Source organism: Daphnia pulicaria, chromosome 7 (genome assembly GCF_021234035.1).
Source record: "Daphnia pulicaria isolate SC F1-1A chromosome 7, SC_F0-13Bv2, whole genome shotgun sequence".
Classification (NCBI taxonomy): domain Eukaryota; kingdom Metazoa; phylum Arthropoda; class Branchiopoda; order Diplostraca; family Daphniidae; genus Daphnia; species Daphnia pulicaria.
The window spans coordinates 15,967,996-15,995,657 of NC_060919.1; the positions used below are offsets into that span (position 1 = coordinate 15,967,996).

General features: G+C 38.2%; 2 protein-coding genes and 3 non-coding genes across 5 annotated transcripts; 3 read left to right on the plus strand and 2 right to left on the minus strand.

Moving 5' to 3' along the window:
• The first annotated feature begins 96 nt into the window (after nucleotides 1–96).
• LOC124350514 (calcium-activated chloride channel regulator 4A-like) lies at nucleotides 97–4,235 on the plus strand. The gene is made up of 13 exons (XM_046801239.1): nucleotides 97–445; nucleotides 513–819; nucleotides 912–1,089; nucleotides 1,156–1,264; nucleotides 1,343–1,455; nucleotides 1,535–1,649; nucleotides 1,721–1,942; nucleotides 2,004–2,279; nucleotides 2,349–2,600; nucleotides 2,689–2,989; nucleotides 3,051–3,170; nucleotides 3,240–3,488; nucleotides 3,559–4,235. The coding sequence occupies exons 1-13, from the start codon at nucleotides 260–262 to the stop codon at nucleotides 4,056–4,058; spliced, it is 2,928 nt and encodes a 975-aa protein (XP_046657195.1). The 5' UTR covers nucleotides 97–259; the 3' UTR covers nucleotides 4,059–4,235.
• Nucleotides 4,236–4,415: 180 nt separating this feature from the next.
• On the minus strand, nucleotides 4,416–4,488 carry Trnak-uuu. Its single transcript has one exon. It is a non-coding gene; the product is annotated as a tRNA-Lys (tRNA).
• Nucleotides 4,489–4,776: 288 nt separating this feature from the next.
• Trnak-uuu lies at nucleotides 4,777–4,849 on the minus strand. Its single transcript has one exon. It is a non-coding gene; the product is annotated as a tRNA-Lys (tRNA).
• Nucleotides 4,850–5,364: 515 nt separating this feature from the next.
• On the plus strand, nucleotides 5,365–5,437 carry Trnam-cau. Its single transcript has one exon. It is a non-coding gene; the product is annotated as a tRNA-Met (tRNA).
• Nucleotides 5,438–5,599: 162 nt separating this feature from the next.
• On the plus strand, nucleotides 5,600–16,259 carry LOC124350516 (ATP-binding cassette sub-family F member 1-like). Its single transcript, XM_046801241.1, is given in 9 exon segments — nucleotides 5,600–6,114; nucleotides 6,189–6,233; nucleotides 12,837–12,996; nucleotides 13,063–13,327; nucleotides 13,407–13,459; nucleotides 14,247–14,791; nucleotides 14,853–15,087; nucleotides 15,089–15,283; nucleotides 15,893–16,259. Coding segments are annotated over 9 exon segments (1,929 nt in total). The 5' UTR covers nucleotides 5,600–5,785; the 3' UTR covers nucleotides 15,995–16,259.
• Nucleotides 16,260–27,662: the final 11,403 nt, after the last annotated feature.

Below are 27,662 nucleotides of genomic sequence, written 5' to 3' on the forward strand. Positions count from 1 at the left end.
ATATGGACGCCGTTCCCATCCCCTCAATGTAAACGAAAGATACCGATGAGGCGATAAGCCGAGTGGTGTCCAGCACTTAAGTTGATTTAGAAATAGTTCAAACGACAGTTGGATTTCGTGTCGCTCCACTAAATCCCCATTGATTGAAACGTTTGATTCATATCTAAAAATTCATCTCTTTAACTATCGGTCGTAGTATATAACTGTTTAGTACAAGTGCCATTCATAAAGTGCTGAACTGATTCGCTGTCGGAGGAAAATGGACGAGCGGAATACTGGATTAGGTTTACTCGTTATTCTGGCCCTGGCTTTGATCCTACCCGCCACATCGGATGTGACGTCATCTTACGTCACTCTGACCAGAGATGGCTACCAAAACGTTGTCGTTTCCATTGAAGAAAACTCCGGATTTGCCAGCTGTCAGGAGGGACTCGACACCGTCAAGGTAAAAATTACCAAGTATTAAGTATAAACTCGACAGCATTGCCAACCCTCGTGCGGTACTTGAGCAGGAAATGATTCGAAGCACTTCCAAGAGCTTCGCTCAAGCCCTGGAACGGCCGGCTTATTTTGGCAATGTCACCATCATCTTTCCCGACTCCTGGGCGGCCGATCCTCTTTGCAATTCGCTGCTGACGTCGGCCAATGTCAGCGACTTGCCGTGGGCCAGGAGTCATCGGGCCGACATACGGATAACGCCCGATCACCCGGTCTTCGGATGGCAGCCGCACTCGTTCCAGTACGGCCTGTGCCAACAGTCCGGCCTCCCCATCAATGTGCCATCGTCATTTGTCACTAGCGACACCGTTTTAGCCAAAGGTAAAAAAAAAAACAAGTGATAAATTCAGTTATCTCCCCGGACTTCCTCGTGTTGAAATGGCTAACAATCTAAGATCATTACGTAATCATAGGAATGAGAATGGCACGAGAATGGGCTCATTATCGTTACGGCGTTTTCGACGAGGGAGGAATGCCAAACGACCAACGTCACCCGTCCGGTTATTCGACGTACCAAACGGAAAGTCCGGACAAGATAATGCGCCCCAATATTTGCTCAGATCTCAAAACGCCTTCCGGAAGCTGGAGCAGGTACATTCATGCAATATTTGTTATAATGGATGGCGATTAAAAAATGGAAATCAATATTTGTTGCAGTGAAAATTGTCAATCGACTTCAACTGCCGATTCCACTTGCGAATTCATCGCTGATGTCTACAATCCGGACATCCGGTCTTCGCTGATGTATCGCCCGGATTTGGATCACGTAATAATTTTTACAAGCGGGAGAAACCATTTATTTTGAATGCTGTAAAACAGTTGAAGTTCTATTGTCTGCCTGTAGATGGAGAAGTTCTGTACCAAGGAAAATCACGACGACGGTGTGCCCAGCAAACTCAGTTATCACTGCGGCCGTCTCAGTGCCTCCGAAGTGATTTACAAGCACTCTGATTTCAAGTAAGAAAAAACAACTTTTTAAACTCTGTCAAATCAAATCTAGAATTTTGTGACAATTTTTTGAATGATTTAAATTCAGTCCCGGATTCACGCCGGCTAATGCTTCGGCCGACATCACGTTCAACGTTATCCAGAACCCGTTCAGCGGCTACCACGTCGTCCTGGATATGGCGTCATTCAAGGACGCGAAATCGGTAATCAAATTGACTTGATGTCTTCAATTATAACTTTAGCGAATGAACTTAATTCTGTCCGTTTGCGTTAGTTTGAGACGGCCAGATCGTCTCTGATGCAATTCATCAGTTTCTTTTTGGATCCCATTTGGTTATCCGTCGACGTGTACAATGGGTACAGTGTCACCGAGTTACAACCGCCAATGGTGCTCGACAGGTTCATCAAAAACGAGTTGTTGGTCAAAATAGCATCTTTGGAATACGTCGGTAGCAGTTCCGATAAATTTGGCGATGCTCTCTCAAGAGCTCAATCGGTATAGATGTCAACTGTCAATTTGTAATGGGTTGGTAAATAATTCATTCTATTTTTAACAGAGAGCCTATAGCGGGCAGGACGTCATCATTTTAACGGCCGTTCAGACATTTTCAAGTCTGAGCACTTGGGTCAAGTCGTACGAAGATAACAAAGTCAACGCCCATCTCGTTCATTTCGGAGTGTCGACGACCAAGGTGGACATCGCCCAACTGACCCGTTACGGCAGTTCGAATTTCGTGCCGAATGTCATCAACAACCGCGTACAGAGCGCCTACTCATGGGCGGTCAATATCCTTCAGTCCATTTACGGGAAAACGAGAACTCACCGAGCTAAAGTAATATCAAATCAAATTTTAATTCTCTTATCAATCGATAAACTCATTTTTATATTTTGATTTGATTAGATTTTTGAGCAGTCTGTCGTTCACGATTCGTCCTCCGACTTGAACAAGACGGGAACTTTTTACCTGGACAGTCCAGCGTCCAGGTTGCTGGTTTCGCTCTACTCCCTCGACGCCGATAACGCTGCCGTCTACGTCAGATCGTTCACTCTCATCCAATCTAACGGACTGAGAAACGACACAATGGACGTAGCAATTTCTTTCGATGATTTCTATACATTTACCTTGGAATCTGCGCTTGAACCACTTCCTCGGGTAAATTCGAATTTGAATTTCGAAAACTCTGAAATTCGCAGTGAAAACATGTAATTTTTTATTCATTTAATTTTTATTTTCTTCGCAGGGTCTGTGGCGTTTTGAAATCATTTTTGTTAAGTCCACTTCCAGCCTGCCGGATAAACGACTGGATATCTGGGCTGAATCTACCAATTCGTCTCAAATCCAGCTGCGAACGTGGAACAGCGCCCTGGATAACCAGCCGTTAGATTTCACTCAAGCACCGGTCGGCCTTTACGCCCAGCTGACGCAGAACAACAAGCCGATTCGCGGAGCCAATGTCACGGCCTTCGTCTACGTCAGCGACAGTGGTGGATCGACTTCCAGTTTGCTGGCCGAAACCCCTTTGATGGACGAAGGAGTTTCAGGTATAACCCCAAAAGTTCCAGCAGCGCTGAATTGTTAAATCATTTATCCCTTTATTATTAGATGTGACGTCCGGTGACGGAATCTATTCCGGTTTCATGACCAAACCGTCGAATTCGTCTTTCTCCTATTCCGTCTATTACCGGGCGTACGGCGTCAACAGCTTGGCCGAGGTCGACAATGGTAACCTAACCCAATTAATTACTATTCAAACTGAAAACTTAATTTCAAATGTTTGTTTCTTTCTTGTAGGAGTAAACAGCCGGCAACCGACGACCGGAAGCGTTATCCCCATGTCGAATCCTGTTCCGACCGCCATCCAATTCAACCGTTTCGAATACGGGCCGAGCTTTCAATTGACGTCTGTGCCAACCAATACATTCGACCTGATTCCACCGCAGCGCATCACCGATCTGACCATCCTCTCCTACGATTCGTCCAGCAGGACGGCCGTCCTCGGCTGGACCGCCTCCAAAGACAATTACGGAACGAGCGATTTCGGTCCGTGCTTAAATTTCTCTCCTTATTAATTTTCCCAAATAATTATATCCGATTGATATTTTCTATCCAGTTACTCATTACCGGCTGGAACGATCCATCGATACGCGAGAAACCGTAACGACGGACTATCCATCTCTTGCCATAGTGGACGGAACAGTGAATATGACGGTCCAGGTGCCTTCCGTCAACGAGGGCGAGTACGTCAAGTATCGGGTGCAGGGCCGGGACTCTTCGGTCAATTACGGCGAAGTTTCCAACGTCGTCTCGTTGGCCGGCCCGACTCCGGTACCTCCGACCGGCGGATTATCCACGGCTGGACTGTGGGCCATCATCGGCACTTTCATCGCCCTGGTTGTCATCATCCTCATCATCGTCCTCATCCGCTGTTGCTGCCCAGTCGAAGCCAAGCGCAGAAAGAGAGAAGCCCAGCGCAAGATGCGCAATCTGTTCTCGTCCAGCGACACGTCGACCAGACGGGCGGAAGAGACGCCAGTCCCCATATACATATCACCGTCAGCACCAACCTTCCAGCAATTGCAATCGTCGGAAAATATAAGACTCCCCGATTAGACTTTAACATCTCATCAAAGAAGCACAATAAAAAAAGAAAGTATACATCTTCCTCCCGCATAGTTCCCAATCCCGATTCCCAGTGAAATTCCATTATCTTTTTGTACGTATAATTTCAATCGCTACTCAAATTTATTTTCGATGTAAAGTCATGAGAATACACGATTCTGCAAGCAAGAGTTTGCAAGTTCTTTTCACTGATCACTAGATGCTCCTAAATCACTCTACCTTATTCGATCAACATTTCTTCTCATATGTTTTCTTTGCAAACTATAAGAAAAATAGCAATTTCGTTTCTTTCAGAACTTAATAGCACATTTAAGCATTTTCTTGAATTGCAATTTAACAAAATGTAACCGCCCGATAAGGGACTTGAACCCTTGACCTCAGGATTAAAAGTCCCGCGCTCTACCAACTGAGCTAACCGGGCTACGGAAACTCTGAAACTGTGTTACAACAATATCACATCAAATATCAAATGATGACTTTTGCCACTGATGTATTACGAGAATACACGATTCTGTAAGCAAAAGTCAACCAAGTTCTTTTCACTGATCGCAAGACGGTCCTAAATCACTCCTCTATCTTCGATCTACATTTCTTCTCATGTTTTCTTTGCAAACTGCCAAACCATAAGAAAAAATAGAAAATTCGTTTCTTTCAGATCTTATTAGCACATTTAAGCATTTTCTTTATTTGCAATTTAATAAAATGTAACCGCCCGATAAGGGACTTGAACCCTTGACCTCAGGATTAAAAGTCCCGCGCTCTACCAACTGAGCTAACCGGGCTACGAAAATTACGAAATTGTGTTACAAACATATCCAATCAAATATCAAATGATGACTTTTGCCACTTATTATTACGTATTTACTTATAATTTTTTTCCTGTACTATTATTATCAAGCTCGCATTGAAATTTCCTTTTTTCCTCTTTATTTATTTTTTATCTTTTCTTTTTTTATTTGCTCATTTGAGTTGCGCAACCCTTGCATAAATTTATTCTACAAGACTACAACAGCTAGCGCATAATCATTGAGGCAACTTGGTCATTTCACATTTGCGTTTACTTAAAGGCTCCCGTGCAAACAGCCGCATCGCTTTTTTACGCCTACTAACCCTATAAAGGAGAGTTTACGTCATACTTGTGTACAAGGAAATAATTGGGTCGGTATTAATCAGTGAGGGAGAGCTCTCTGGCGTGTTGGTGAAAAACCTGAAAGGTTGAAAGTTCCGTTTGGTAGTTTCCTAAAACAGACTACAAAACAAATAATTTTATAAACTTAACTGGATCAAGAGCATATAAGCCTCGATAGCGCAGTAGGCAGCGCGCGAGTCTCATAATCTCGAGGTCGTGAGTTCGAACCTCACTCGGGGCAGTATTTTGCGGCGATTGCATCGTTTAAGTTGGATGTAGGCCTATCATGATATATTACCGTAATTTATTTCCTAAATGAACTGGCAAATTTTTTTTTTCGTTTATAATTCCAACAAAGTCGGATGAGGATTGCGGATGTCAGGTCACAGCGCCCGTAGCGGCCTGATAATCATAAGGCATCAGGATGAAAACAGACGTCGATTTGTTTTCAGATCCGCATGTATTGCACGTGGTGTTGCACTTGCGAGTTTTTTAGCAGCAAGTTGAGGGAGGAGTAGATCATGATTCATGACTTTTGATTTTTTTAATTGTAACTAATAACGAGGTCGAAGATTAAGGAAAAATCAAAATGAGTAATAATTCTGATGAGAACAATGGTAGCGAAAAGGTGCCTGGAAAGAACCAAAAAGAAGCAGGAAAACTATCTCAGTTTGAAAAGAAAAAACTAAAACAAAAAGAATATGATAAACAAGTGAATGTTTTAACTCATAAAGGAGGCCTGGACAACTTTACCATCTCTCAATATCAACAATCAGAAAAGAAGTTAGCTGAGTTAGAGAATGCTGTTGACATCAAGATTGAAAACTTCAACATATCAGCCAAAGGCAAGAGTTTATTTACAAATGCCAGCCTTTTGATTGCTCAAGGCAGAAGATATGGACTTGTTGGACCTAATGGGTAAATGACTTATTTTAAAATATCTTGTCCTATGACTATGAATGCATTTGTTACTCTTGTTTCTTAATTTACAGACATGGCAAAACAACTCTTTTACGTCATATAGCTTCCAGAGCTCTGTAATGACTCGCCCCGCCTTCCATATGTTCTCTCTCCTCATCTAAGCAACCGTGAGGTTGCTTGACTCTTCTTCGCGCTTCCCTAGTTAAGGAAAGCTGGTCAACGTCCCCCAACAGCTCGTGGGTGCTGGCCGTGACGAACCAGTGGACCGAACATCCCCCTTTCTTATTCTGTGGTTTTCCTAACACATGTGTCCCTGAGTTTCTCTTTGTCTTCCCCCAGTATAAAAGCCCGACGTCTGCCTAATCCCGGCAGATCGTCACCGGCAACTGCAACCCCAACATCTGGTAAATAAACGTTTCTACAGTCTCTTAAAGTGTAAGTGTTATTATTTGTATTGTGACTAAACATCACAAATTGGTGAACGTGCCAGTTTTTGGTTACGAACATTCAATTTAACTTAACATCCACCGAGGGAAGAAGCAGATATCACCAGCCAGGGTAAGTGAATGACGACTCCAACATTACCTTCTAGCGATACATCTTTTTCTGTATTAAACGAGTTGTTGTTATGACGACGCGGCCGTCGGTTTCTTTCTCTATAGTCGCCGGAATTTTTCTCAAGTCTACCGATACATCGAGTAGAGCAATCGTCCCTTCAAATTTCTGCGACGTGAGCGCAAAAGTTTGTTCCAGGAGGCAGCGATCTTCGGACATTGTGAGACTTTGGGAAATGTACGATTGAATAACTGTTGCACGGTTGTACGACTGAATAACTGATCTTGTAGATCACCGTATTTATAGGATAGGAACTGGAGGCCTTTAGTACAACTTTCTTTTTGTTTCTCTTTTTTTATATATATAGGGTTGAATAAATGCCACTGATGTGTAAAGTTTGAAGTTAATGAAGTAAACAACTTCTAGTGAAATTTGGAAATTCACATAGTTTTAGAAATTATTCAAGTATAAGTATAAGCAAAATTTCAAAAATTAATAACTTGTAAAATGGGTTTACTAGTATAGAAAGGTCTTGAAAGTTTTCTTTTTAGTTAGGCCTTAATTTCGTAATCTCTAAGGTCGTCTCCGATATACTTTGCAAATTTACGATCCATATCGAACACAATTTCTCTTTCCAAATCGCTTTCTTCGGATTCTAATTCCATAGGCTCAGTACTAAAATATCGGGAGCCAAGTGGGGGAGGCAAGTTCACACGCTTTTCCCTTTGCAAACGTCGAAGGTGTCGAACCTTTAAAACCGGAGTCGTTTCGTCGTTACAACTCATTCCGTCCTTGCTGCCTGAAGCTGAAGCAGTATTCTTGAGTTCATTAGTATTTTGTTGGGTGGCTGTGGCTTCTGCTGGAGCCTCCCAGCCCTTGAAAGGTATCCCACAGAAATCAAATTTGGGTACATCTAGTTCTTCCAGGGGTGGCATCTCACACGATAATTCTGGTAAGTCTTCATAATCTGGTCTGAAGTTTGCCTTAGCCACAATCATTTCATTGATTTCGCGGATTCGTTCGCGGTAGTATTTTCCAAAACGGTCGTGGATGGTTGGTTTACTGACTGTTACTACTGGGTTCTGTTTTACTTGAGTTTTGATATTGTACAGGCGAAGGTATTGGTAAATGCTGTTGCGTTGTTCCTTTGCTGCGGTCGCCATGGGAGTGAGGTCAAACTTATTCACTACGTCTAGGCGGGCTTTGTTTGCTATCAGAATTTTTAGAGTTGGAATGTCACTTACATAGTGAGCTGGTGTATTTCCGTTGTTATCTAGTAGATTGACCATAGCTCCATTTTGAAGTAAAATTTTCACTATTTCTGGGCGTCCTTTTTCAACAGCTAGATGAATGTAGGAAACTGATTTGTGAATCCTCTTGTTCACAATGTATGGGAATTCTTCGAGGGTCACAAGTTGTTCCATGGTCCTTACATCATTTCTTCGAATTGCTGCTGATATCGGGCAGTTGTACTTTCTTCTGATTAGAAAAGATTGAGCTTTCGGTTTTAAGCTGAGGATGTAGTCGATGCATTTCCGCGCTTGATGGCTAATAGCCAATGTCAGTGGAAATTCTTCGTTATGCAAGTCGTGGTCCAAGAGGTTTCCCCTTTGGATGTGGAGTAACTTCAATGTCTCCACGTCATCTCTAGAAATTAGAATTTCGGTCACTGTCCTAGCCATCCTATCTTCTGGTAGGATGCTGGCATCCCGAGCAATTAGGTCGTCGACCATCCTTGTCCTATTCAGACGCACGGCTATCAGGAGTGCTGTTTCATTTTGTGGGTTGTATTCTTCTATATTCGAATTGAGGCGGCCTAACTACACTGATGGAACATATAGGCAAAATCGGTAATACTAAAGTCCGTTGTTCATTGTCATGTTTATAACTGATACTTCTATCACTCGGGTTAATAACTATCTCGTGCGCTGCCAAAAAATCATAACCTAAGATACATCCTTCATCCAAATCTGAAATGACATAAAATTGGTGCGTACAAGTGTGTCGTCGTGCTAACTTAATATTTAAATCATATCGCCCTATTGGCTGAACTACTTCTCCTGACACTGTTCTAAATAATTGCATATACGGGTCGGATGCATGTAATTCTTTAATTTCATTATACGGAATACATATTAATAAGCGGTGTGCTAAGAAACTAGCTGCAGCACCAGTATCTACGAGTGCTTGTGTTTTTAATGAACTAAATTGAACAGGAATTCTCATTAACTGTGCTATACTAGAGATAATAGGTAATGTATTTACAGGTGCTGACGTCAACAAGCCTATTGTCGCTGTTGCGGCGTCTCTGGTGGGTTCGTGCGACATTCTCTAGCGTAATGTCCTCGTTTACCACATGCGTAACACTCTATGTCTCGTCTGGTTCTATAGTCGCGTTGATTGTTGTAGTTTCCTGTTGTACGTGGTCTGGTACCAGTATAAGGAGTTTGACGATATTGGAAGTTATTGGGTGTTCGATCTTGAAATTGTCGAGGACGAGGGTAAGGGGTATTTTCAGGAAAACGTCTGCGGAACGAATCGTTGTTGGTACGCTGAAAATTGTTTCTATCGGGCTGGTTGTTGTTAAAGTTAGGACGCGGCGGTGTTTGATCGCGGCGTGAACGGCTATCGACAGTTTGATGATATCTATTGTCTCCTGGGCTACGTGAACGATAATAAGAGTTCTCCCTACCTCGATCTCGAGAGTAATTATTATCCTGACTGGGTCGAGAAGGGGGTTGTTGGAAACGTATACGGCTTTCGGAATTAGGACGTCTTCGATCACCTGACGGTGACCGATGTCGGTTATAGGCCTCGGTGATGGCCACTGTTGGTAGGGCTACCTCTGGTGTCTCCTGTGGGTTAGTTGGATTGATTTTTAGAACTGCCATTTGTTTTTCGAGTTTGGATAATTTGGTTTTTTGTCTGTAAAGTTCGACATCTTGTTCATCCTCATGTGCGGAAATTCCTGCTATCGTCGCCTGCAAACTCTTATCTTCGTTTTGTTCCATCCTATTTACTATAGTTTCTGCTGCATACGTAATTTCGCATACATCTTCATACGAACTATCTACGCCTATGCGCGTCCATACTACTTTCTTGATTGTTGGTAATAGACCTTTAAGTAAAATCTTTTGTTTTGCCTCACCTCTGATCTTCCTCAGAGATCTTGCTAGTTCGATGGCTTCTGGGGGAGCGATCGCTTCGTCAATAACAATTTCTTTTCCATGGATAATATCGTATAGATGATTAAGTCGACTAACAAAAGTTTGAGTGCTTTGTTCAGGTCCTTGTCTTAATTCATTTAACTGTTTCCTTAAATTCTCTACTTCTGATTCCGTCAAAAATCGATTAATGAGAGCTTTCTCCCAGGCATCGTAATCATCCCTATTTGTGGCTCTATCCATATAATCACTGTGCCAATCTGCAGCATCGCCTCGTAACCTATCAGAAAAATACTTGATCTTATCTCTAGGTGTCCATCCTGCGCTTTGAGCTACTCTCTCTGCATCTTTCAACCAGTTATTAATTAGCTGTTCTCCTCGTTTCCCTTTAAACACTGGAATAAACTTTCGTTCATCCTGTGAGTATAGTTCACGAAGGTGACTTTTAGTTACGGGAACATCGTCTGGGTTAGGGGTAGTTGCACGTAGACCACCTCTAACGGTCTGTATTTGTTGTTGGAGGCTCGATGGTGGTGGTGTGGTAGGGGGTGGTGTAGGAGGTTTTGGCGGTGGCGTCGGAGGGGCCGGAGTCATGGTTGTAGGTGGAGCTACTTGCACTGGCTGTAGTGTCAATTGAAGTTGTAACGCAGCTATATCGTTCGTTAGTGTTTGATTAGTGTGTCGTAAAGAGTCTACTGATACTTGTTTAGTTGCGACGTCCTGTTGTAATTTCGTTAATTGGGCAGTTAGTTGTACGTTCTGGTCTGTTAGGATCGCTAAATTAGCTAGATCTACGTTTATTATCCGATTTAGCTGTGTGGTTAATTGGGCATTAGCCTTCGTTAGGGTTATTACCTCGCTATCGGTTGTTGTACACGCGTTTTTAAGAGACTCGTGTTCGTCGGACAGTAACTTATAGTTATGGTTAAGCTGTGCAACGGTGTCCTTGGTATCCTCCTTTAGTTCGTCTAGTACTTTGTTCAGGTCACTAATAGTGGTTTTATGTGCTTCTACTTCCTGTTTTGTTGATTCTAATTCAGTTTTCGTTAAAATAAGTGTTTTATCATCACTACCAGTTTCGTGTGCTCTTAACTTTTCCTCTAAGTCAGTTATCAAATTTTGTCGGAAATAATTAGTTCTTGTACTATCGTCTATTTCTGCAGTTAAACGTGTGTTTTCTACGAGTGCGTCTGCAAGTTTTCTAGAAAATTCTCCTCGTACTTTATCGACTTCCTTCGCAGTTCTATCCTTTTGGTTAACTACCTGCGATTCAAGGCTCTTTGCATAGTTTTCTAGATATATTTGTTTAAACAATAACTCACGTTTGAATAACTTAAAAGCTTTTGTCCGAAAATCAACTTCTTTGCTGTGCGCTGTTTTAATTTCTTGTACTATTGGATTGAAAATTAAAGGATCGGCTTTTATCTGGGTAAGGTAAGTTGTTAGGTTAGCTATTACCTTATCTCTCGCATCTCCAGTAATATACTGAGAACCACCTAATTCTTTCTTAAAAAGTTCGTACGTATACTGTTTTAACGAATTATAGACTTTACTTGATATATCTTTCTTTTTCGCGAGTATCTCGCTCCTTGTTACACGTCGTGTGGAGGAACTATCTGATGCAACGTCTTGAGAGAGTTTAATTAAACTATTCCACTCTAACAAAAATTTCTCTCTAATTTGCAAAACATCGTGTGGGAGTGAATTGGTATACTGATCTTCGTTTAAATCGACTTCCCCTATCAGGGACTCGTTTAATACAGAAAAGATCGCTGCCTCCTGGAACAAACTTTTGCGCTCACGTCGCAGAAATTTGAAGGGACGATTGCTCTACTCGATGTATCGGTATAGACTTGAGAAAAATTCCGGCGACTATAGAGAAAGAAACCGACGGCCGCGTCGTCATAACAACAACTCGAGTTGTTATGCGCAGAAGCGAATTCTACACGACCACGACATTGCCGAATTGGAAGAGAGTGACGATGGTCGTTCCGAAGGAGAGGAGGGGGAAACCGCTGAAGACAGTCATACGGGAGCAATTGCCCCTGAAACCCCCCCAGAATCCGACGAGGAAGAGGAGGAAACGGAGCCGGAGGAAACACCGTCCGAAGCAAGCGACATAACGGAGAGGAATTCCGACCTTCCGCCTCCACCGTACGAACAGGAGCAGTCACCACCGCGCCGACGACAGGACCGTTTCACCTCGTTGCGTTCTCCATCTCCACCTGGGTATGTTCCGCCAACATTCTTCCAAAACATATATGCCCCTCCAATTCGTCTGCGAAACGAGGAGGAGTATCGCCGCCATCGCCGCGAACTGATCGGACAATACAACCGGGATATCATGGATCTATTTTACAAGTATGAGTTCCATGCCCAGGAACTCAAGAGAGCAAGGCGACATTACGACAATAATTAAAAAAAAATTCAATCATTTAAAATATGCAATTTAATGTACCGTACCTGTAATCCACTAACCTGTACCCGTACCGTAACTATGATTGGTGATGGCCCTCATATACTTATGTTTAGCCCTAGACAAATACAAACACTTAGACTAGCAGCGTTTAAAAAACTTGACTTAGAAATGTGTGTTCACCTCTACAACTTTCCCCTACAACTAAGAAAATCGCCGTGAAGGGGAGGAGTGTAATGACTCGCCCCGCCTTCCATATGTTCTCTCTCCTCTTCTCTCCTCTCCCGACTCTTCTTCGCGCTTCCCTAGTTAAGGAAAGCTGGTCAACGTCCCCCAACAGCTCGTGGGTGCTGGCCGTGACGAACCAGTGGACCGAACATCCCCCTTTCTTATTCTGTGGTTTTCCTAACACATGTGTCCCTGAGTTTCTCTTTGTCTTCCCCCAGTATAAAAGCCCGACGTCTGCCTAATCCCGGCAGATCGTCACCGGCAACTGCAACCCCAACATCTGGTAAATAAACGTTTCTACAGTCTCTTAAAGTGTAAGTGTTATTATTTGTATTGTGACTAAACATCACAGCTCTTCAGATTCCTCCTACAATTGATGTTTTATTGTGTGAGCAAGAAGTAGTCGCAGATGATACACCAGCAATTCAGGCTATTCTGAAAGCTGACGTCAAGAGAACAGCATTGCTGGAAGAAGCTGACAAGCTTGAGATAGAGCAGCAAAAAGGAAATCTGAAGGTATACATTGTTCATAAATAACTAAACATTTACATTTTTTCCATCAAACTTATTTTCATTTTACAGGCCACAGAACAATTAAACCAAGTATATGAGGAATTGCGGGCCATTGGTGCTGATGTAGCTGAGCCTAAAGCACGCCGAATCTTAGCAGGTCTTGGGTTCACTGCTGAGATGCAGAACCGACCTACCAAAAATTTAAGCGGCGGTTGGCGGATGCGTGTCTCCCTTGGCAGAGCCCTTTATTTGGAGCCTACTCTTCTGATGTTGGTTAAACCTACCAGTCATTTGGATTTGAATGCTGTCATTTGGTTGGACAATTATTTGCAAAGTAATGAATCATTAGATTTCTACTATTAGGGAACCATTCATCAGTTGACTAATGCATGATTTGTATAAATTATAAACAGGCTGGAAGAAAACATTGCTCATTGTATCTCATGACCAATCTTTCCTGGATAATGTCTGTAGCAGAGTTGAAACTAGCTCACCGAAACGTGAGCTTAGCTCAAGCTCTCCGCTCATGGCCTAAAAGTGAGCGGAGCTCAAGCTCAAGCTCGCACCAAAAAAAGATGAGCTTCGCTCAAGCTCACGTTCGCTCAAGCTCATTTCCAAGTTTTTTTTTAATTAATAAAATGCAACTGGCAACGGTGTTTTTTTGGTTGAAAATTTGAATTTAATGAAGCTATAGCATCGAATTAATTTGAGTCGAATCCAAGGGCTCCGCAACTCAAATTTACTTTAAAATTAAAGGGATAAACAAAGAAAAATAAGAAAATTTACAAAACAAGCCAAAGAAGGGTGCTTGCGAACGAATCCCCACCCTACTTCCCCATCCCTACTCTTACCCTTCCTAGTCTTCCTACCTTTTTATTTTTAAAAGAAGAAAAACCTTTTGTAAAAAAGGAAATCGACGCAAGGAAAAAGTAAAAAATAAATAAAAATCAAAAGCTAATTTAAGTTACGTACCCTGGGATAATCCTCAAAATTAGAATAAAAACAGTAAATTAAAAATTTCTCTTAGTTAGACATTTTATGCGAGTCCGGCGAAAAATTTTGTATAATTTAGCAAATAAATTTCAATTTTGGCCGCTAGATGGCGCCACAAGCGTGAGCTTCCGCTCATGAGGCGAAAGCTCAAGCTCAAGCTCACACTTTTTCAAAAAGAGCGGAGCTCAAGCTCAAAGCTCACAAAATGAGTGAGCTTTTGAGCTAAAGCTCAAGCTCTCATGAAGCTCGTTTCAACTCTGGTCTGTACAGATATTATTCATTTGGACATGGAAAAACTCTTTTATTACAAAGGAAACTATTCCTTGTTTAAGACAATGCACTTGCAAAAACGAAAGGAGCAAATAAAGGAATATGAGAAGCAAAAGAAAAAGCTGAAGGAATTGAAATCCCAGGGTCAGTCAAAGAAGGACGCCGAGAAGAAGCAGAAAGACGTTTTAACGAGAAAACAAGAGAAAAATAGAGCCAATTTAAAGAAGAATGGACGAGATGAATGCACTGGTCCAGTTGAGCTGATTCAAAGACCATGGGATTACGTTGTTAAATTTCGTTTCCCCGAACCTCCGCCATTGCAGTCACCTGTTTTGGGAATTCATAACGTCACTTTCGGCTATGATGCGCAAAGGCCACTCTTTGAAAACTGTGATTTTGGTATTGACATGAAGTCGCGAGTAGCTATTGTTGGTCCTAATGGTGTTGGGAAATCTACATTCCTGAAACTACTGGTCGGTGAATTGACACCTCAACAAGGGGAGCAAAGGAAAAATCGTCGATTGCGAATAGGAAGGTAAAATACTTGTTTATTGTAAATTCTTGAATTTCTTCATTGAAACTAATTCTCTTTGTAGATTTCATCAGCATTCCGCAGAACGGTTGACTGCCGAGGAAACCCCAACCGAGTACTTGATGCGACTATTCAATTTGCCTTATGAAGAAGCCCGAAAGCAATTGGGCTCTTTTGGATTGGCCTCGCACGCTCATACTATAAAAAATATGGATCTCTCTGGTGGCCAAAAGTCCCGTGTCGCCATGGCGGAACTCTGCTTAAATGCTCCCGATGTGTTGATTTTGGATATTCCGACACAACAACTTGGACATCGAATCTAGTGAAGCTCTGGCCGATGCTATCAACGACTACAAAGGGGGCGTCATCATCGTTTCTCACGACGAACGTTTGATTCGTGAAACAAAATGTCAACTTTGGATCATTAAAGACCAGACCATCAACAAAGTCGAAGGTGGATTCGACGGTTACAGAAGAGAATTGCTCAGTAGTCTACCCTGGTAGCACACTTACATCCATCGTCTATCATATAGATGTCTTAATGTCTAAATCGAATCTGATCTAGCTACAACCTAAATTAGATATCACAGGGATACTCAATTTTCTACGGCCTTATGCTATCTTCGTATAGATGTCCTATAGATCTACGTTTCTCATACGATCACGGACATCCATTTGTGTCTAGAAATTAGACGTTTAACAGACAGACGTAACATGACGTCTGTGAGATGTCTAAATTATCTGTCCACAGGATAGATAAGGAAGACAAGGACTTTAAATTTTCATAATTTTAACTGCTAAGGTTATTTTAGAGCCGTTGAACCAAATACAGTTGAAAGTATTAGAAAGTGGTGTAGTGGGTGGAGCACTGGAATACCACTCCAAAGAACGTGGTTTCGCGCCCACCGAGGGACGTTTCTTTTTTATCTTTTTGCTTAAATTTAAGTCTTTTGAAGACGGCTGTAAGCCGTACCCATTTGGATGTCTTACAGCGCGACATTAGTATAGACATAGGCAATCCTATAGACGTCGGGTTAAGATATCTCACTCGGCTGAAAAGATGGGCGACGTACATCCTATAGATAGAGGCGTGCTACCAGGGTAGACGACGTTCAAATACGACGTCACCGTCGTAGCCCCTCTCCGACCGTGACTTCATTTTGGGGGGAGTGGAGGTTGGCTAAAGATAATTGGACGGAAATGTGACGAGCGTGCGACACCGGAGGTCCATGAAAGATGTTTTTATTGTTTTATTATATGGTGCCACCAACTACGTTCAAATTTAGTAAAATAAATCACCCGGAAAATTTGGTACACGTCTGTCTCAACCAGCATGGGAGGTGGATTTTAAGTATTTCTCACTGTTTGAATTTTGAATCATTGTCGCTAGTAATTACTAAAAATCGTTATTCATTTGTTGATCTATGCCTAATCCAGACAATTTTTAAAAATACAGAACCATTTGGAATAAGTTGAAGTTGAACAATTTTTTGTTGGATAAATTTGACTTGTTCATGCTTCGTATACCCTTCCGCAAACCTTATAAAAGTGGTAACCTTAATTTAGCAGTATATTTTTGCCCCTGAAGAAGTAGTAGATGACTCCACTGGTCGAGCCACTGGTCCAGTTGAGCTGCATGGAAGATGTCGTCAAATTTCGTTTTCCTGAACCTCAGAAGTCTAAAATACTTTTATTATATATTTGTTTGTTTTGTGCTTCAAATCTCTAGTGAGTCGGGAAAATTTGTCATCAATTGTTTCTCTCAATGTCCCCCCCCCTAATTGTCGTTTTTTTTTTCTTTTAAAAAACAAAAGAAAACGATTTAGGATCGAATCCTCTTTTTTCTCCTAAAAAAAGAAATCGGCACAGGAAAAGACATATTGCGTGCTGAGTGTGCGAGTGTTATAAAAAATAAGTTATCAAAACTCCCTATTTTTTAAATTTAAAATGATTTTTTCCGATATTTCCGGTGTTCGTGGAGGGGTCTCTCTTTCGTCTTGCCAAGTGCCTCTTTCCTGGTGAATCCGCAAAATAAAATAACATTTTGTTGATTTCCCTGCGAATAGAACTATGGAAACTGCGAGTAGAAAATGGAAAATGGTTTGAACTGCGCGCGTAGAAAATGGAAAACGCAGGAGGAAGTTGGAGGAAGTTTATTTATAGGCGGAGGAGGAATATTAGTAGGAGTAGGACACGGAGGAGGAGGAATATTAGGAGGAGGAGGGGGAGGAATATTAGTAGGAGGAGGATTATGAGAAGGAGTAGGAGGAGGAGGAGGAGGAGGAATATAAGGAGAAGAAGGAGGAGGAGGAGGAAGAGGAGGAGGAGGAGGAGAAGGAATATTAGAAGGAGGAGGAGAAGGATACCATAATTTTTGTGATATCAAGACTTTACGGTCACACCACAGGCTTAGTACTGAACACCAAAATAAAAACTAAGTCTCAAAAGGTTTAGGAGAATGTTTTCTATTACCTACTTCTCAAATATTCACACACAAAAATAAATTTCAAAAGTTATGAGCATTTGAATTTTTTTTTCTGCCATAATTTTTGTGATTTCAAGACTTTACGGTCACATCACAGGCTTAGTACTCAACACCAAAATGAAAACTAAGTCTCAAAAGGTTCAACAGAAAGTCTTCTTTTACCTAGGTCTCAAATGCTCAAACACCAAAATAAATTTTAAAAGTTATAAGCATTTGAATTTTTTTCTGCAATAATTTTTGTGATTTCAAGACTTTACGGTAACAGCACAGGCTTAGTACTGAAATAAAATTGAAAACTAAGTCTCAAAAGGTTCTGGGGAATGTCCTCTATTACCTTTGTCCAAAATATTGAAACACCAACATAAATTTCAAAAGTTATGTTCATTTGAAGTTTTTTCTGCCATCAGTTTTGTGATTTCAAGACTTTACGGTCACATCACAGGCTTAGTACTCAACACCAAAATAAAAACTAAGTCCCAAAAGGTTCTGGGGAATGTCTTCTAATATCTAGATCCCAAATATTCAAACACCAAAATAATTTTCAAATGTTATGAGCATTTGAATTTTTTTTCTGCAATAATTTTTTTGATTTCAAGACTTTACGGTTACACCATAGGCTTAGTGCTCAATACCAAAATTAAATCTAAGTCTCAAAAGGTTCAGGGGAATGTCCTCTATTACCTTTGTCCAAAATATTGAAACATCAAAATAAATTTCAAAAGTTATGTTCATTTCTAAGTTCTTTCTGCCATCAATGTTGTGATTTCAAGACTTTACGATCACATGACAGGCTTAGTACTCAACACCAAAATAAAAACTAAAACCCAAAAGGTTCTGGGGAATGTCTTCTATTACCTTTGTCCAAAATATTGAAACACCAACATAAAAACTAAGTCTCAAAAGGTTCTGGGGAATGTCTTCTATTATCTAGGTCCCAAATATTCAAACACCAAAATAAATTTCAAAAGTTATGAGCATTTGAATTTTTTTTCTGCAATAATTTATGTGATTTCAAGACTTTACGGTCACACTACAGGCTTAGTACTCAACACCAAAATGAAAACTAAGTCTCAAAAGGTTCAAGGGAATGTCCTCTATTACCTAGGTCCAAAATATTGAAACACCAACATAAATTTCAAAAGTTATGTTCATTTGAAGTTTTTTCTGCCATCAGTTTTGTGATTTCAAGACTTTACGGTCACATCACAGGCTTAGTACTCAACACCAAAATAAAAACTAAGTCTCAAAAGGTTCAGGGGAATGTCCTCTATTACCTTTGTTCAAAATATTGAAACATCAAAATAAATTTCAAAGGTTATGTTCATTTGAAGTTCTTTCTGCCATCAATTTTGTGATTTCAAGACTTTACGATCACATCACAGGCTTAGTACTCAACACCAAAATAAAAATTAGGTCCCAAAAGGTTCTGGGGAATGTCTTCTAATATCTAGATCCTAAATATTCAAACACCAAAAAAAATTTCAAAAGTTATGAGCATTTGAATTTTTTTTCTGCAATAATTTATGTGATTTCAAGACTTTACGGTCACACCACAGGCTTAGTACTCAACACCAAAATGAAAACTAAGTCTCAAAAGGTTCAAGGGAATGTCCTCTATTACCTAGGTCCAAAATATTGAAACACCAAAATAAATTTCAAAAGTTATGTTCATTTGAAGTTTTTTCTGCCATCAGTTTTGTGATTTCAAGACTTTACGGTCACATCACAGGCTTAGTACTCAACACCAAAATAAAAACTAAGTCTCAAAAGGTTCAGGGGAATGTCCTCTATTACCTTTGTTCAAAATATTGAAACATCAAAATAAATTTCAAAAGTTATGTTCATTTGAAGTTCTTTCTGCCATCAATTTTGTGATTTCAAGACTTTACGATCACATCACAGGCTTAGTACTCTACACCAAAATAAAAAATAAAACCCAAAAGGTTCTGGGGAATGTCTTCTAATATCTAGATCCCAAATATTCAAACACCAATATAAATTTCAAAAGTTATGAGTATTTGAATTTTTTTCTGCAATAATTTTTGTGATTTCAAGACTTTACGGTCACACCACAGGCTTAGTGCTCAACACCAAAATTAAATCTAAGTCTCAAAAGCTTCAGGGGAATGTCCTCTATTACCTTTGTCCAAAATATTGAAACACCAACATAAATTTCAAAAGTTATGTTCATTTGAAGTTTTTTCTGGCATCAGTTTTGTGATTTTAAGACTTTACGGTCACATCACAGGCTTAGTACTCAACACCAAAATGAAAACTAAGTCTCAAAAGGTTCAAGGGAAAGTCTTCTTTTACCTAGGTCTCAAATCTTAAAACACAAAAATAAATTTCAAAAGTTATGAGCATTTGAATTTTTTTCTGCAATAATTTTTGTGATTTCAAGACTTTACGGTAACGCCACAGGCTAAATACTGAACTAAAAATGAAAACTAAGTCTCAAAAGGTCCTGGGGAATGTCCTCTATTACCTTTGTCCAAAATATTGAAACACCAAAATAAAAACTAAGTCTCAAAAGGTTCTGGGGAATGTCTTCTATTATCTAGGTCCCAAATATTCAAACACCAAAATAAATTTCAAAAGTTATGAGCATTTGAATTTTTTTTCTGCAATAATTTATATGATTTCAAGACTTTACGGTCACACCACAGGCTTAGTACTCAACACCAAAATGAAAACTAAGTCTCAAAAGGTTCAAGGGAATATCCTCTATTACCTAGGTCCAAAATATTGAAACACCAACATAAATTTCAAAAGTTATGTTCATTTGAAGTTTTTTCTGCCATCAGTTTTGTGATTTCAAGACGTTACGGTCACATCACAGGCTTAGTACTCAACACCAAAATAAAAACTAAGTCTCAAAAGCTTCTGGGGAATGTCTTCTATTATCTAGGTCCCAAATATTCAAACACCAATATAAATTTCAAAAGTTATGAGCATTTGAATTTTTTTCTGCAATAATTTTTGTGATTTCAAGACTTTACGGTTACACTACAGGCTTAGTGCTCAACACCAAAATAAAATCTAAGTCTCAAAAGGTTCAGGGGAATGTCCTCTTTTACCTTTGTCCAAAATATTGAAACATCAAAATAAATCTCACAAGTTATGTTCATTTGAAGTTCTTTCTTCCATCAATTTTGTGATTTCAAGACTTCTCAAATATTCAAAAACAAAAATAAATTTCAAAAGTTATGAGCATTTGAATTTTTTTTCTGCCATAATTTTTGTGATTTCAAGACTTAACGGTCACATCACAGGCTTAGTACTCAACACCAAAATGAAAACTAAGTCTCAAAAGTATCAAGGGAATGTCTTCTTTTACCTAGGTCTCAAATCTTCAAACACAAAAATAAATTTCAAAAGTTATGAGCATTTGAATTTTTTTCTGCAATAATTTTTGTGATTTCAAGACTTTACGGTAACACCACAGGCTAAATACTGAACTAAAAATGAAAACTAAGTCTCAAAAGGTCCTGGGGAATGTCCTCTATTACCTTTGTCCAAAATATTGAAACACCAAAATAAATTTCAAAATCAATGAATCTATTAAAACATGCATGAAGGAAAAGAAATAGAAATAAGGTTTGATAGAAAATCTTCCAGGAACTGAAAATCACCACTTCAACGAATTTGAAATGACGATTCTTATTGTCTGTCTGATTGTAGGAAAGTATTACAAGATATGTTAATTGATGTTCAATACACTATTTCAAGTCTTTAAAATCAATAAATCTTTTAAGACATGCATGAAGGAAAAGAAATAGAAATATTGTCTGATAAGTTATCTACAAGGAACTGAAAATCACCACTTCAATAAATTTGAAATGACTATTCTGATGGTTTTACAAATTTAAAGGGTTTCCTTGTTACAGGATATGTTAATCGATGCCCAATACCCTATTTCAAGTCTTTAAAATCAATGAATCTATTAAGACATGCATGAGGGAAAAGAAATAGAAATAAGGGTTGATAGAAAATCTTCCACGAACTGAAAATCACCACTTAAATGAATTTGAAATGACGATTCTAATTATTTACAAATATCAAGGGTTTCCATGTTTCAGGATATGTTAATTGACTTCCAATACACTATTTCAAGTCTTTAAAATCAATTAATCTATTAAGAAATGCATGAAGGAAAAGAAATAGAAATAAAGTTTGTTAGAAAATCTTCCAGGAACTGAAAATCACCACTTAAATGAATTTGAAATGACGATTCTGATTGTTTTACAAATTTCAAGGGTTTCCTTGTTACAGGATATGTTAATCGATGTCCAATACACTATTTCAAGTCTTTAAAATCAATGAATCTTTTAAGACATGCATGAAGGAAAAGAAATAGAAATAAGGTTTGATAAGTTATCTACAAGGAACTGAAAATCACCACTTCAATAAATTTGAAATGACTATTCTGATGGTTTTACAAATTTAAAGGGTTTCCTTGTTACAGGATATGTTAATCGATGTTCAACACACTATTTCAAGTCTTTAAATTCAATGAATCTATTAAGACATGCATGAGGGAAAATAAATAGAAATAAGGGTTGATAGAAAATCTTCCAGGAACTGAAAATCACCACTTTAATGAATTTTAAATGACGATTCTGATGGTTTTACAAATTTAAAGGGTTTCCTTGTTACAGGATATGTTAATCGATGTTCAATACACTATTTCAAGTCTTTAAAATCAATGAATCTTTTAAGACATGCATGAAGGAAAAGAAATAGAAATAAGGTTTGATAGAAAATCTTCCAGGAACTGAAAATCACCACTTCAATAAATTTGAAATGACGATTCTGACTGTTTTACAAATTTCAAGGGTGTCCCTGTTACAGGATATGTTAATCGATGTTCAATACACTATTTCAAGTCGTTAAAATCAATAAATCTTTTAAGAAATGCACGAAGGAAAAGAAATAGAAATAAGGTTTGATAAGTTATCTTCTATTATCTATTCGAATGAAATTACGAAAAATTCCAAAAATTCTTTTTTTAAATTAGGCAAGAAATATTACACAAAAACATCCATAATTTTAACTGTTTTAATTAATGGCTGTAGAATATCACTTAAATCGACTGGATTTAGTGATTATTCCCTACTAAAACACCGCATACTAATAACGTTATATGATGGTAAAAAACGAATGTGTACAACCACATTGATTTTTCGAACGTTGTATTTATCTAATTTTTGTTCGAAGAAATTCATCTTAAATTTAAGATTCGCTTAACGTTCATAGCATGTACGAATACAACAATCAATATCAGCACCTAAAATGAACATAAATTTTAGGAACGGATTTGAAGGTGAAATCTAGAAAGTAGATATTTCACATTTGTAATAAACATCTTACGTTAATAGAACATTAAACGCCGAACATATATCTAATCCGCAAAATCGTATATTCATGTGACGTGCGGGATCGCATGTAATATAGGAAAATTATGCTTCTATTTTGAATGTTAGGCGAATGTTCATATAACCTTCCCATTTGTACAAAGGTGTATGTGATTCTAGCCTCTTGGCGCCATAAATTTTGATAGGAACTAATAGCTCAATGGTAGAGCAGCGGCCTTGTAAGCCAAAGGTCTGTGGTTCGATTCCCAGCTCCGACTTCTCTAATATAACGCTTCGGAAGCTTGGCAGATTGGATATAGATAACAATGTATGTGTATGTTTTTTGTATGTTCTATGAACATACCAAAGGTATTCAGAAGAGAACTATAATAGTATATGACGAAATGGACATTAAATGAGCGGAAATAGTGCACGAACAATGAACGTTATATTCACATACCATTTGAACATCCACATACATTTTTCGAATCTCACATTAACATGCAATGAACGTCGACGTTTTAGTAGGGTTCAATTATTATAATAGAATATTTGTTCGTTTAAAAGAACCCAAACAATACCCATCCCCTTCGTTTATCGAAACGAAGAGGTGGCACATCTAGCGGTCGAAATTGAAACTAAAAATATCCCAACTTTGCAAAAATTGTGTCAAATTTGACACGAATTCACCCAAATATTCGTGAATATTCACAATGAATATTCATGAATCTGGAAATGAATATTCAGGTAAATTTCCATGAATATTTACCCAAAAATATTACAATTCAAATGAATATGAATTTTGATTTTTCCAATTCGAGTTGAACTGAATATTCGAAAAATCTCAAAAAACGCAATTCAAGTTGAATCGATTCGAATCAATTCGAATCGATTCGAATCAAAGGCAATCAGTGTAGAATACTCTATTTTACAATAAATATAAGAGAAAACTTATTACATGTGACAGGTTGCATTGGTGTTGAAGAACTACCAAAAAATTTGAAGAATTTGTTTTCAACCATGAATAACTTTTGAAATCCAATCGGGTAATAGAATATTTACCCCCCTACGTATTACGGACACTCCCTTAAAGGTTTTACCGTTGAATTATCGGTTTGGGTGACGCGAATTTCGACCGTGGCACACTCTGAAAGTATTGAAATCGTAACACGAAAAGTTCAACAAAAAATGATGAAAAAAGATTTTCAAACAAGGATAACTTTTGAAATCCTATTGGGTAATTGAATATTTACCCCTCTCTGTATTATAGACAATACCTTGAAGGTTTTAATGTTGAATATTTGTTTGGGTAACGTGGATTTCGACAATGGCACACTATGAAAATATTGAAATCGAAACACGAAAATTTCTCCAAGAAATGATAAAGTAGATTTTCAACCATGAATAACTTTTGAATTCCTATTGGGTAATAGAATATTTGCCCCTCTACGTATTATGGACTATCCCCTGAAGATTTTTTAGTTAAATTTTTTTTTTGGGTAACGTGGATTTAGACCGTGGCACACTATGAAAATCTTGAAATCGTAACACGAAAATGTCAACAAAAAATGATGAAAGCAGATTTTCAACCATGAATAACTTTTGAAATCCTATCGGGTAATGGAATATTTGCCCCTCTACGTATTATGGACACTCTCCTGAAGATTTTTAAGTTAAATTTTCGTTTAGGTAACGTGGATTTCGACCGTGGCACTCTCCGAAAGTATTGAAATCGTAACACGAAAATTTAAACAAAAAATGCTGAAAAAAGATTTTTAAACAAGAATAACTTTTAAAATCCTATTGTGTAATGAAATATTTGCCCCTCTACGTAATATGGACACTCCTCTTAAGATTTTTAAGTTAAGTTTTCGTTTATGTAACGCGGATTTAGACCGTGGCACACTATGAAAATCTTGAAATCGTAACAAGAAAATGTCAACAAAAAATGATGAAAGCAGATTTTCAAACATGCATAACTTTTGAAATCCTATTGGGTAATGGAATATTTGCCCTTCTACGTATTATGGACACTCCGCTGAAGGTATGAAAGTAGAATTTTCGTTTGGGTAACGTGGTTTTCGACCATGGCACACTCTGAAAGTATTGAAATCGTAACACGGAAATTTAAACAAAAAATGATGAAAAAAGATTTTCAAACATGAATAACTTTTGAAATCCTATTGTATAATGGAAAATTTACCCCTCTCTGTATTATGGACAATACCTTGAAGGTTTTAATGTTGAATCGTAACACGAAAATGGCAATACACCATTTAAAGACAGTTGAATCTAGGAATTCATAAAAATATTCATGGAGGAATAGAAATAGAAACAAAGGTTGACAGAAACTCTTCCACGAGCTGGGAAACGCAACTTCAATGAATTTGAATTTGATATATTTATGGTTTTGCTTATTCCAAGTGTTTATTTCTTACAGGGTGTGATAATTGATGTCCAATACACCATTTAAAGTCAATTGAATCAATGAATTCATAAAAATATTCATGAAGGAATAGAAATAGAAACAAGGGTTGACACAAACTCTTCTACGAGCTGGAAAACGCCACTTCAATGAATTTGAATTTGATATATTTATGGTTTTGCTTATTCCAAGTGTTTATTTCTTACAGGGTGTGTTAATTGATGTCCAATACACCATTTAAAGACAATTGAATCATTAAATTCATAAAAATATTCATGGAGGAATAGAAATAGAAACAAGGGTTGACATAAACTTTTTCACGAGCTGGGAAACACCACTTCAATGAATTTGAATTTGATATATTTATGGTTTCTCTTATTCCAAGTGTTTCTTTATTACAGGATGTGTTAACTGATGCCCAATTCACCTTTTTAAGTCAATTGAATCAATGAATTCATAAAAATATTCAAGGAAGGAATAGAAATAGAGACAAAGGTTGACAAGCGTAATTGAATATTCGCCTCCCTACGTATTATGGACACTCCCCTGAAGGTTTTAAAGTTAAATTTTTGTTTGGGTAACGCGGATTTTTACTTTGGCACTCTCCGAAAGTATTAAAATCGTAACACGAAAATATCAACAAAAAAAATGAAAGTAGATTTGCAAACATGAATTACTTTTGAAATCCTATTGGGTAATTGCATATTCCTCTCTCTACGTATTATGCCCACTTCCTTGAAGGTTTAAAAGTTGATATTTTTTATGTAACGCGGATTTCGACTGTGGTACACTCCGAAAGTATTGAAATTATAACACGAAAATATCAACAAACAAACAAGGAGGAGGAGGAGGAATATTAGGAGGAGTAGGAGGAGCAGGAGAAATATTAGGAGGTTTATTAGAGGAGGAACATGAGGAGGTATATTAGGACTCCTAATCTCCCTCCAGTCCCTACTAAACCCCTTTGTTTCAGAAAAACGTTGGGGGGAGAGTAAGCAATTCCGTAGACCCGGCAGCAGTGCATGGCTCTCATAATCGGAGATCTTAACGAAATCAATTTTGAGGGTGGGTAGAGAAGGAATACTAATCGTTTTAAAAAATCGTGACTTATGGGTGCCATAGAAGAAACGCAGATCTTTTTTAAGACCATTTGCGTTTCTCTAGCATTTCCCAGTGAGTCACAATTCGAACCTAAAGTAAGCCCATTTACATATGGGGCTCTCTACTGTCCGGAAATTTTTGATTCCGACTAAAACCTACCCTTCCCATTATTTTAAAATTCTAAAAAAAATTAGGATTGTTCCTGGCATCTGAGAGAACCTACAGAAAAATTTTCATTCAATCGAATAAAAATTTGACTACTTTTTCGCCTTGCGAAAACAGCGTTTTCCCATAAGGTTCTCTCGGGTGTCCGGATACTTTTTGTGCCTACTGTAAATTCATAAAAAAATAGTAAAAGTCAATCGAATTGATTCAAATTTGAAACTAATGTTTATTGATAGATAAAGTATGATTGCATGTATTAAAAATTAATAAATCGTTATAATTAGACCCTCATTCCCAATTACAAATTTTCATTTACATTTTTTTAACGATCTAACCGGCCGATTTTTTCCAAGTGGTAATTAAAAAAAAAAATTATAAATAGTGTTAATGAAAAAAAATTCTTATTTAAATTTCAAATTTGTTCTAGGTAATAATTTTAAATGACTACCCATGCTCGCCACAACAGCAGGGAGTTGTTCTTCAGATTTGTTAATTTTTTGTAATTTGTAATGGCGCCATGCGGTTTCTTGAGGGTGACGAGGTGCTGATGATTATTTATTGCGATAAGAATATTTTGAGTATCAAGTGTTATTTTAAGTAGTTTCGATGAGTTATTCGAAAACAGGGATCCCTGAGGGTAATAACTTTCTTCATTGAATAACGAGTGAATGAGTGAATTTTAAATATTTATTATCCCTGTATTTCATGTTACAACTAATACAGATGCAATAATAACAGCTGTTTTACGTGATTTTTATAGCTGATTAATATATGTTTTCTCTATCTAAGACCACTCTACGACCTACGAAGTAAAGACGGAAATCCCTATAACTCTCTCTAGGCGATGCTTGAGCTTGCCGCTAGGGCGCAGGTCCATAGAGTTGGAGAATGTTTTTAGATATTTTGATTATTTTCTTCTAAAGATCCAAGAAAAAGGACGAAATAGGGTATTTTTTAAAGTAACCCTGAAGTTCTTCAAATATTATGAAATGATTCACGGGTCATCGTGAAGGGCAATGAATAATAATGGTGTAATTTTCAAAAAATTGTACCTAATAGAACATTCGCAAATCCCGTGTGTGTGAAGCACGTATTCAGTAGGGAAACGGGGAAAATACCTAAAAACATTCTCCAACTCTATGGACCTGCGCCCTAGCGGCAAGCTCAAGAATCGCCCAAGCTGTTCCTCTCAGGTTTATGGGACCGATTTCAGTCTTTAAATTCTTAGTCTCTGCTAAGACTATGACATAATGTGTAAACCACCAAACATGGAACAGTTGATTAGAGATGGATTCCTATATTATTTCATTTTAAAATAAGATATTAAATCATTCATGTTTTCTT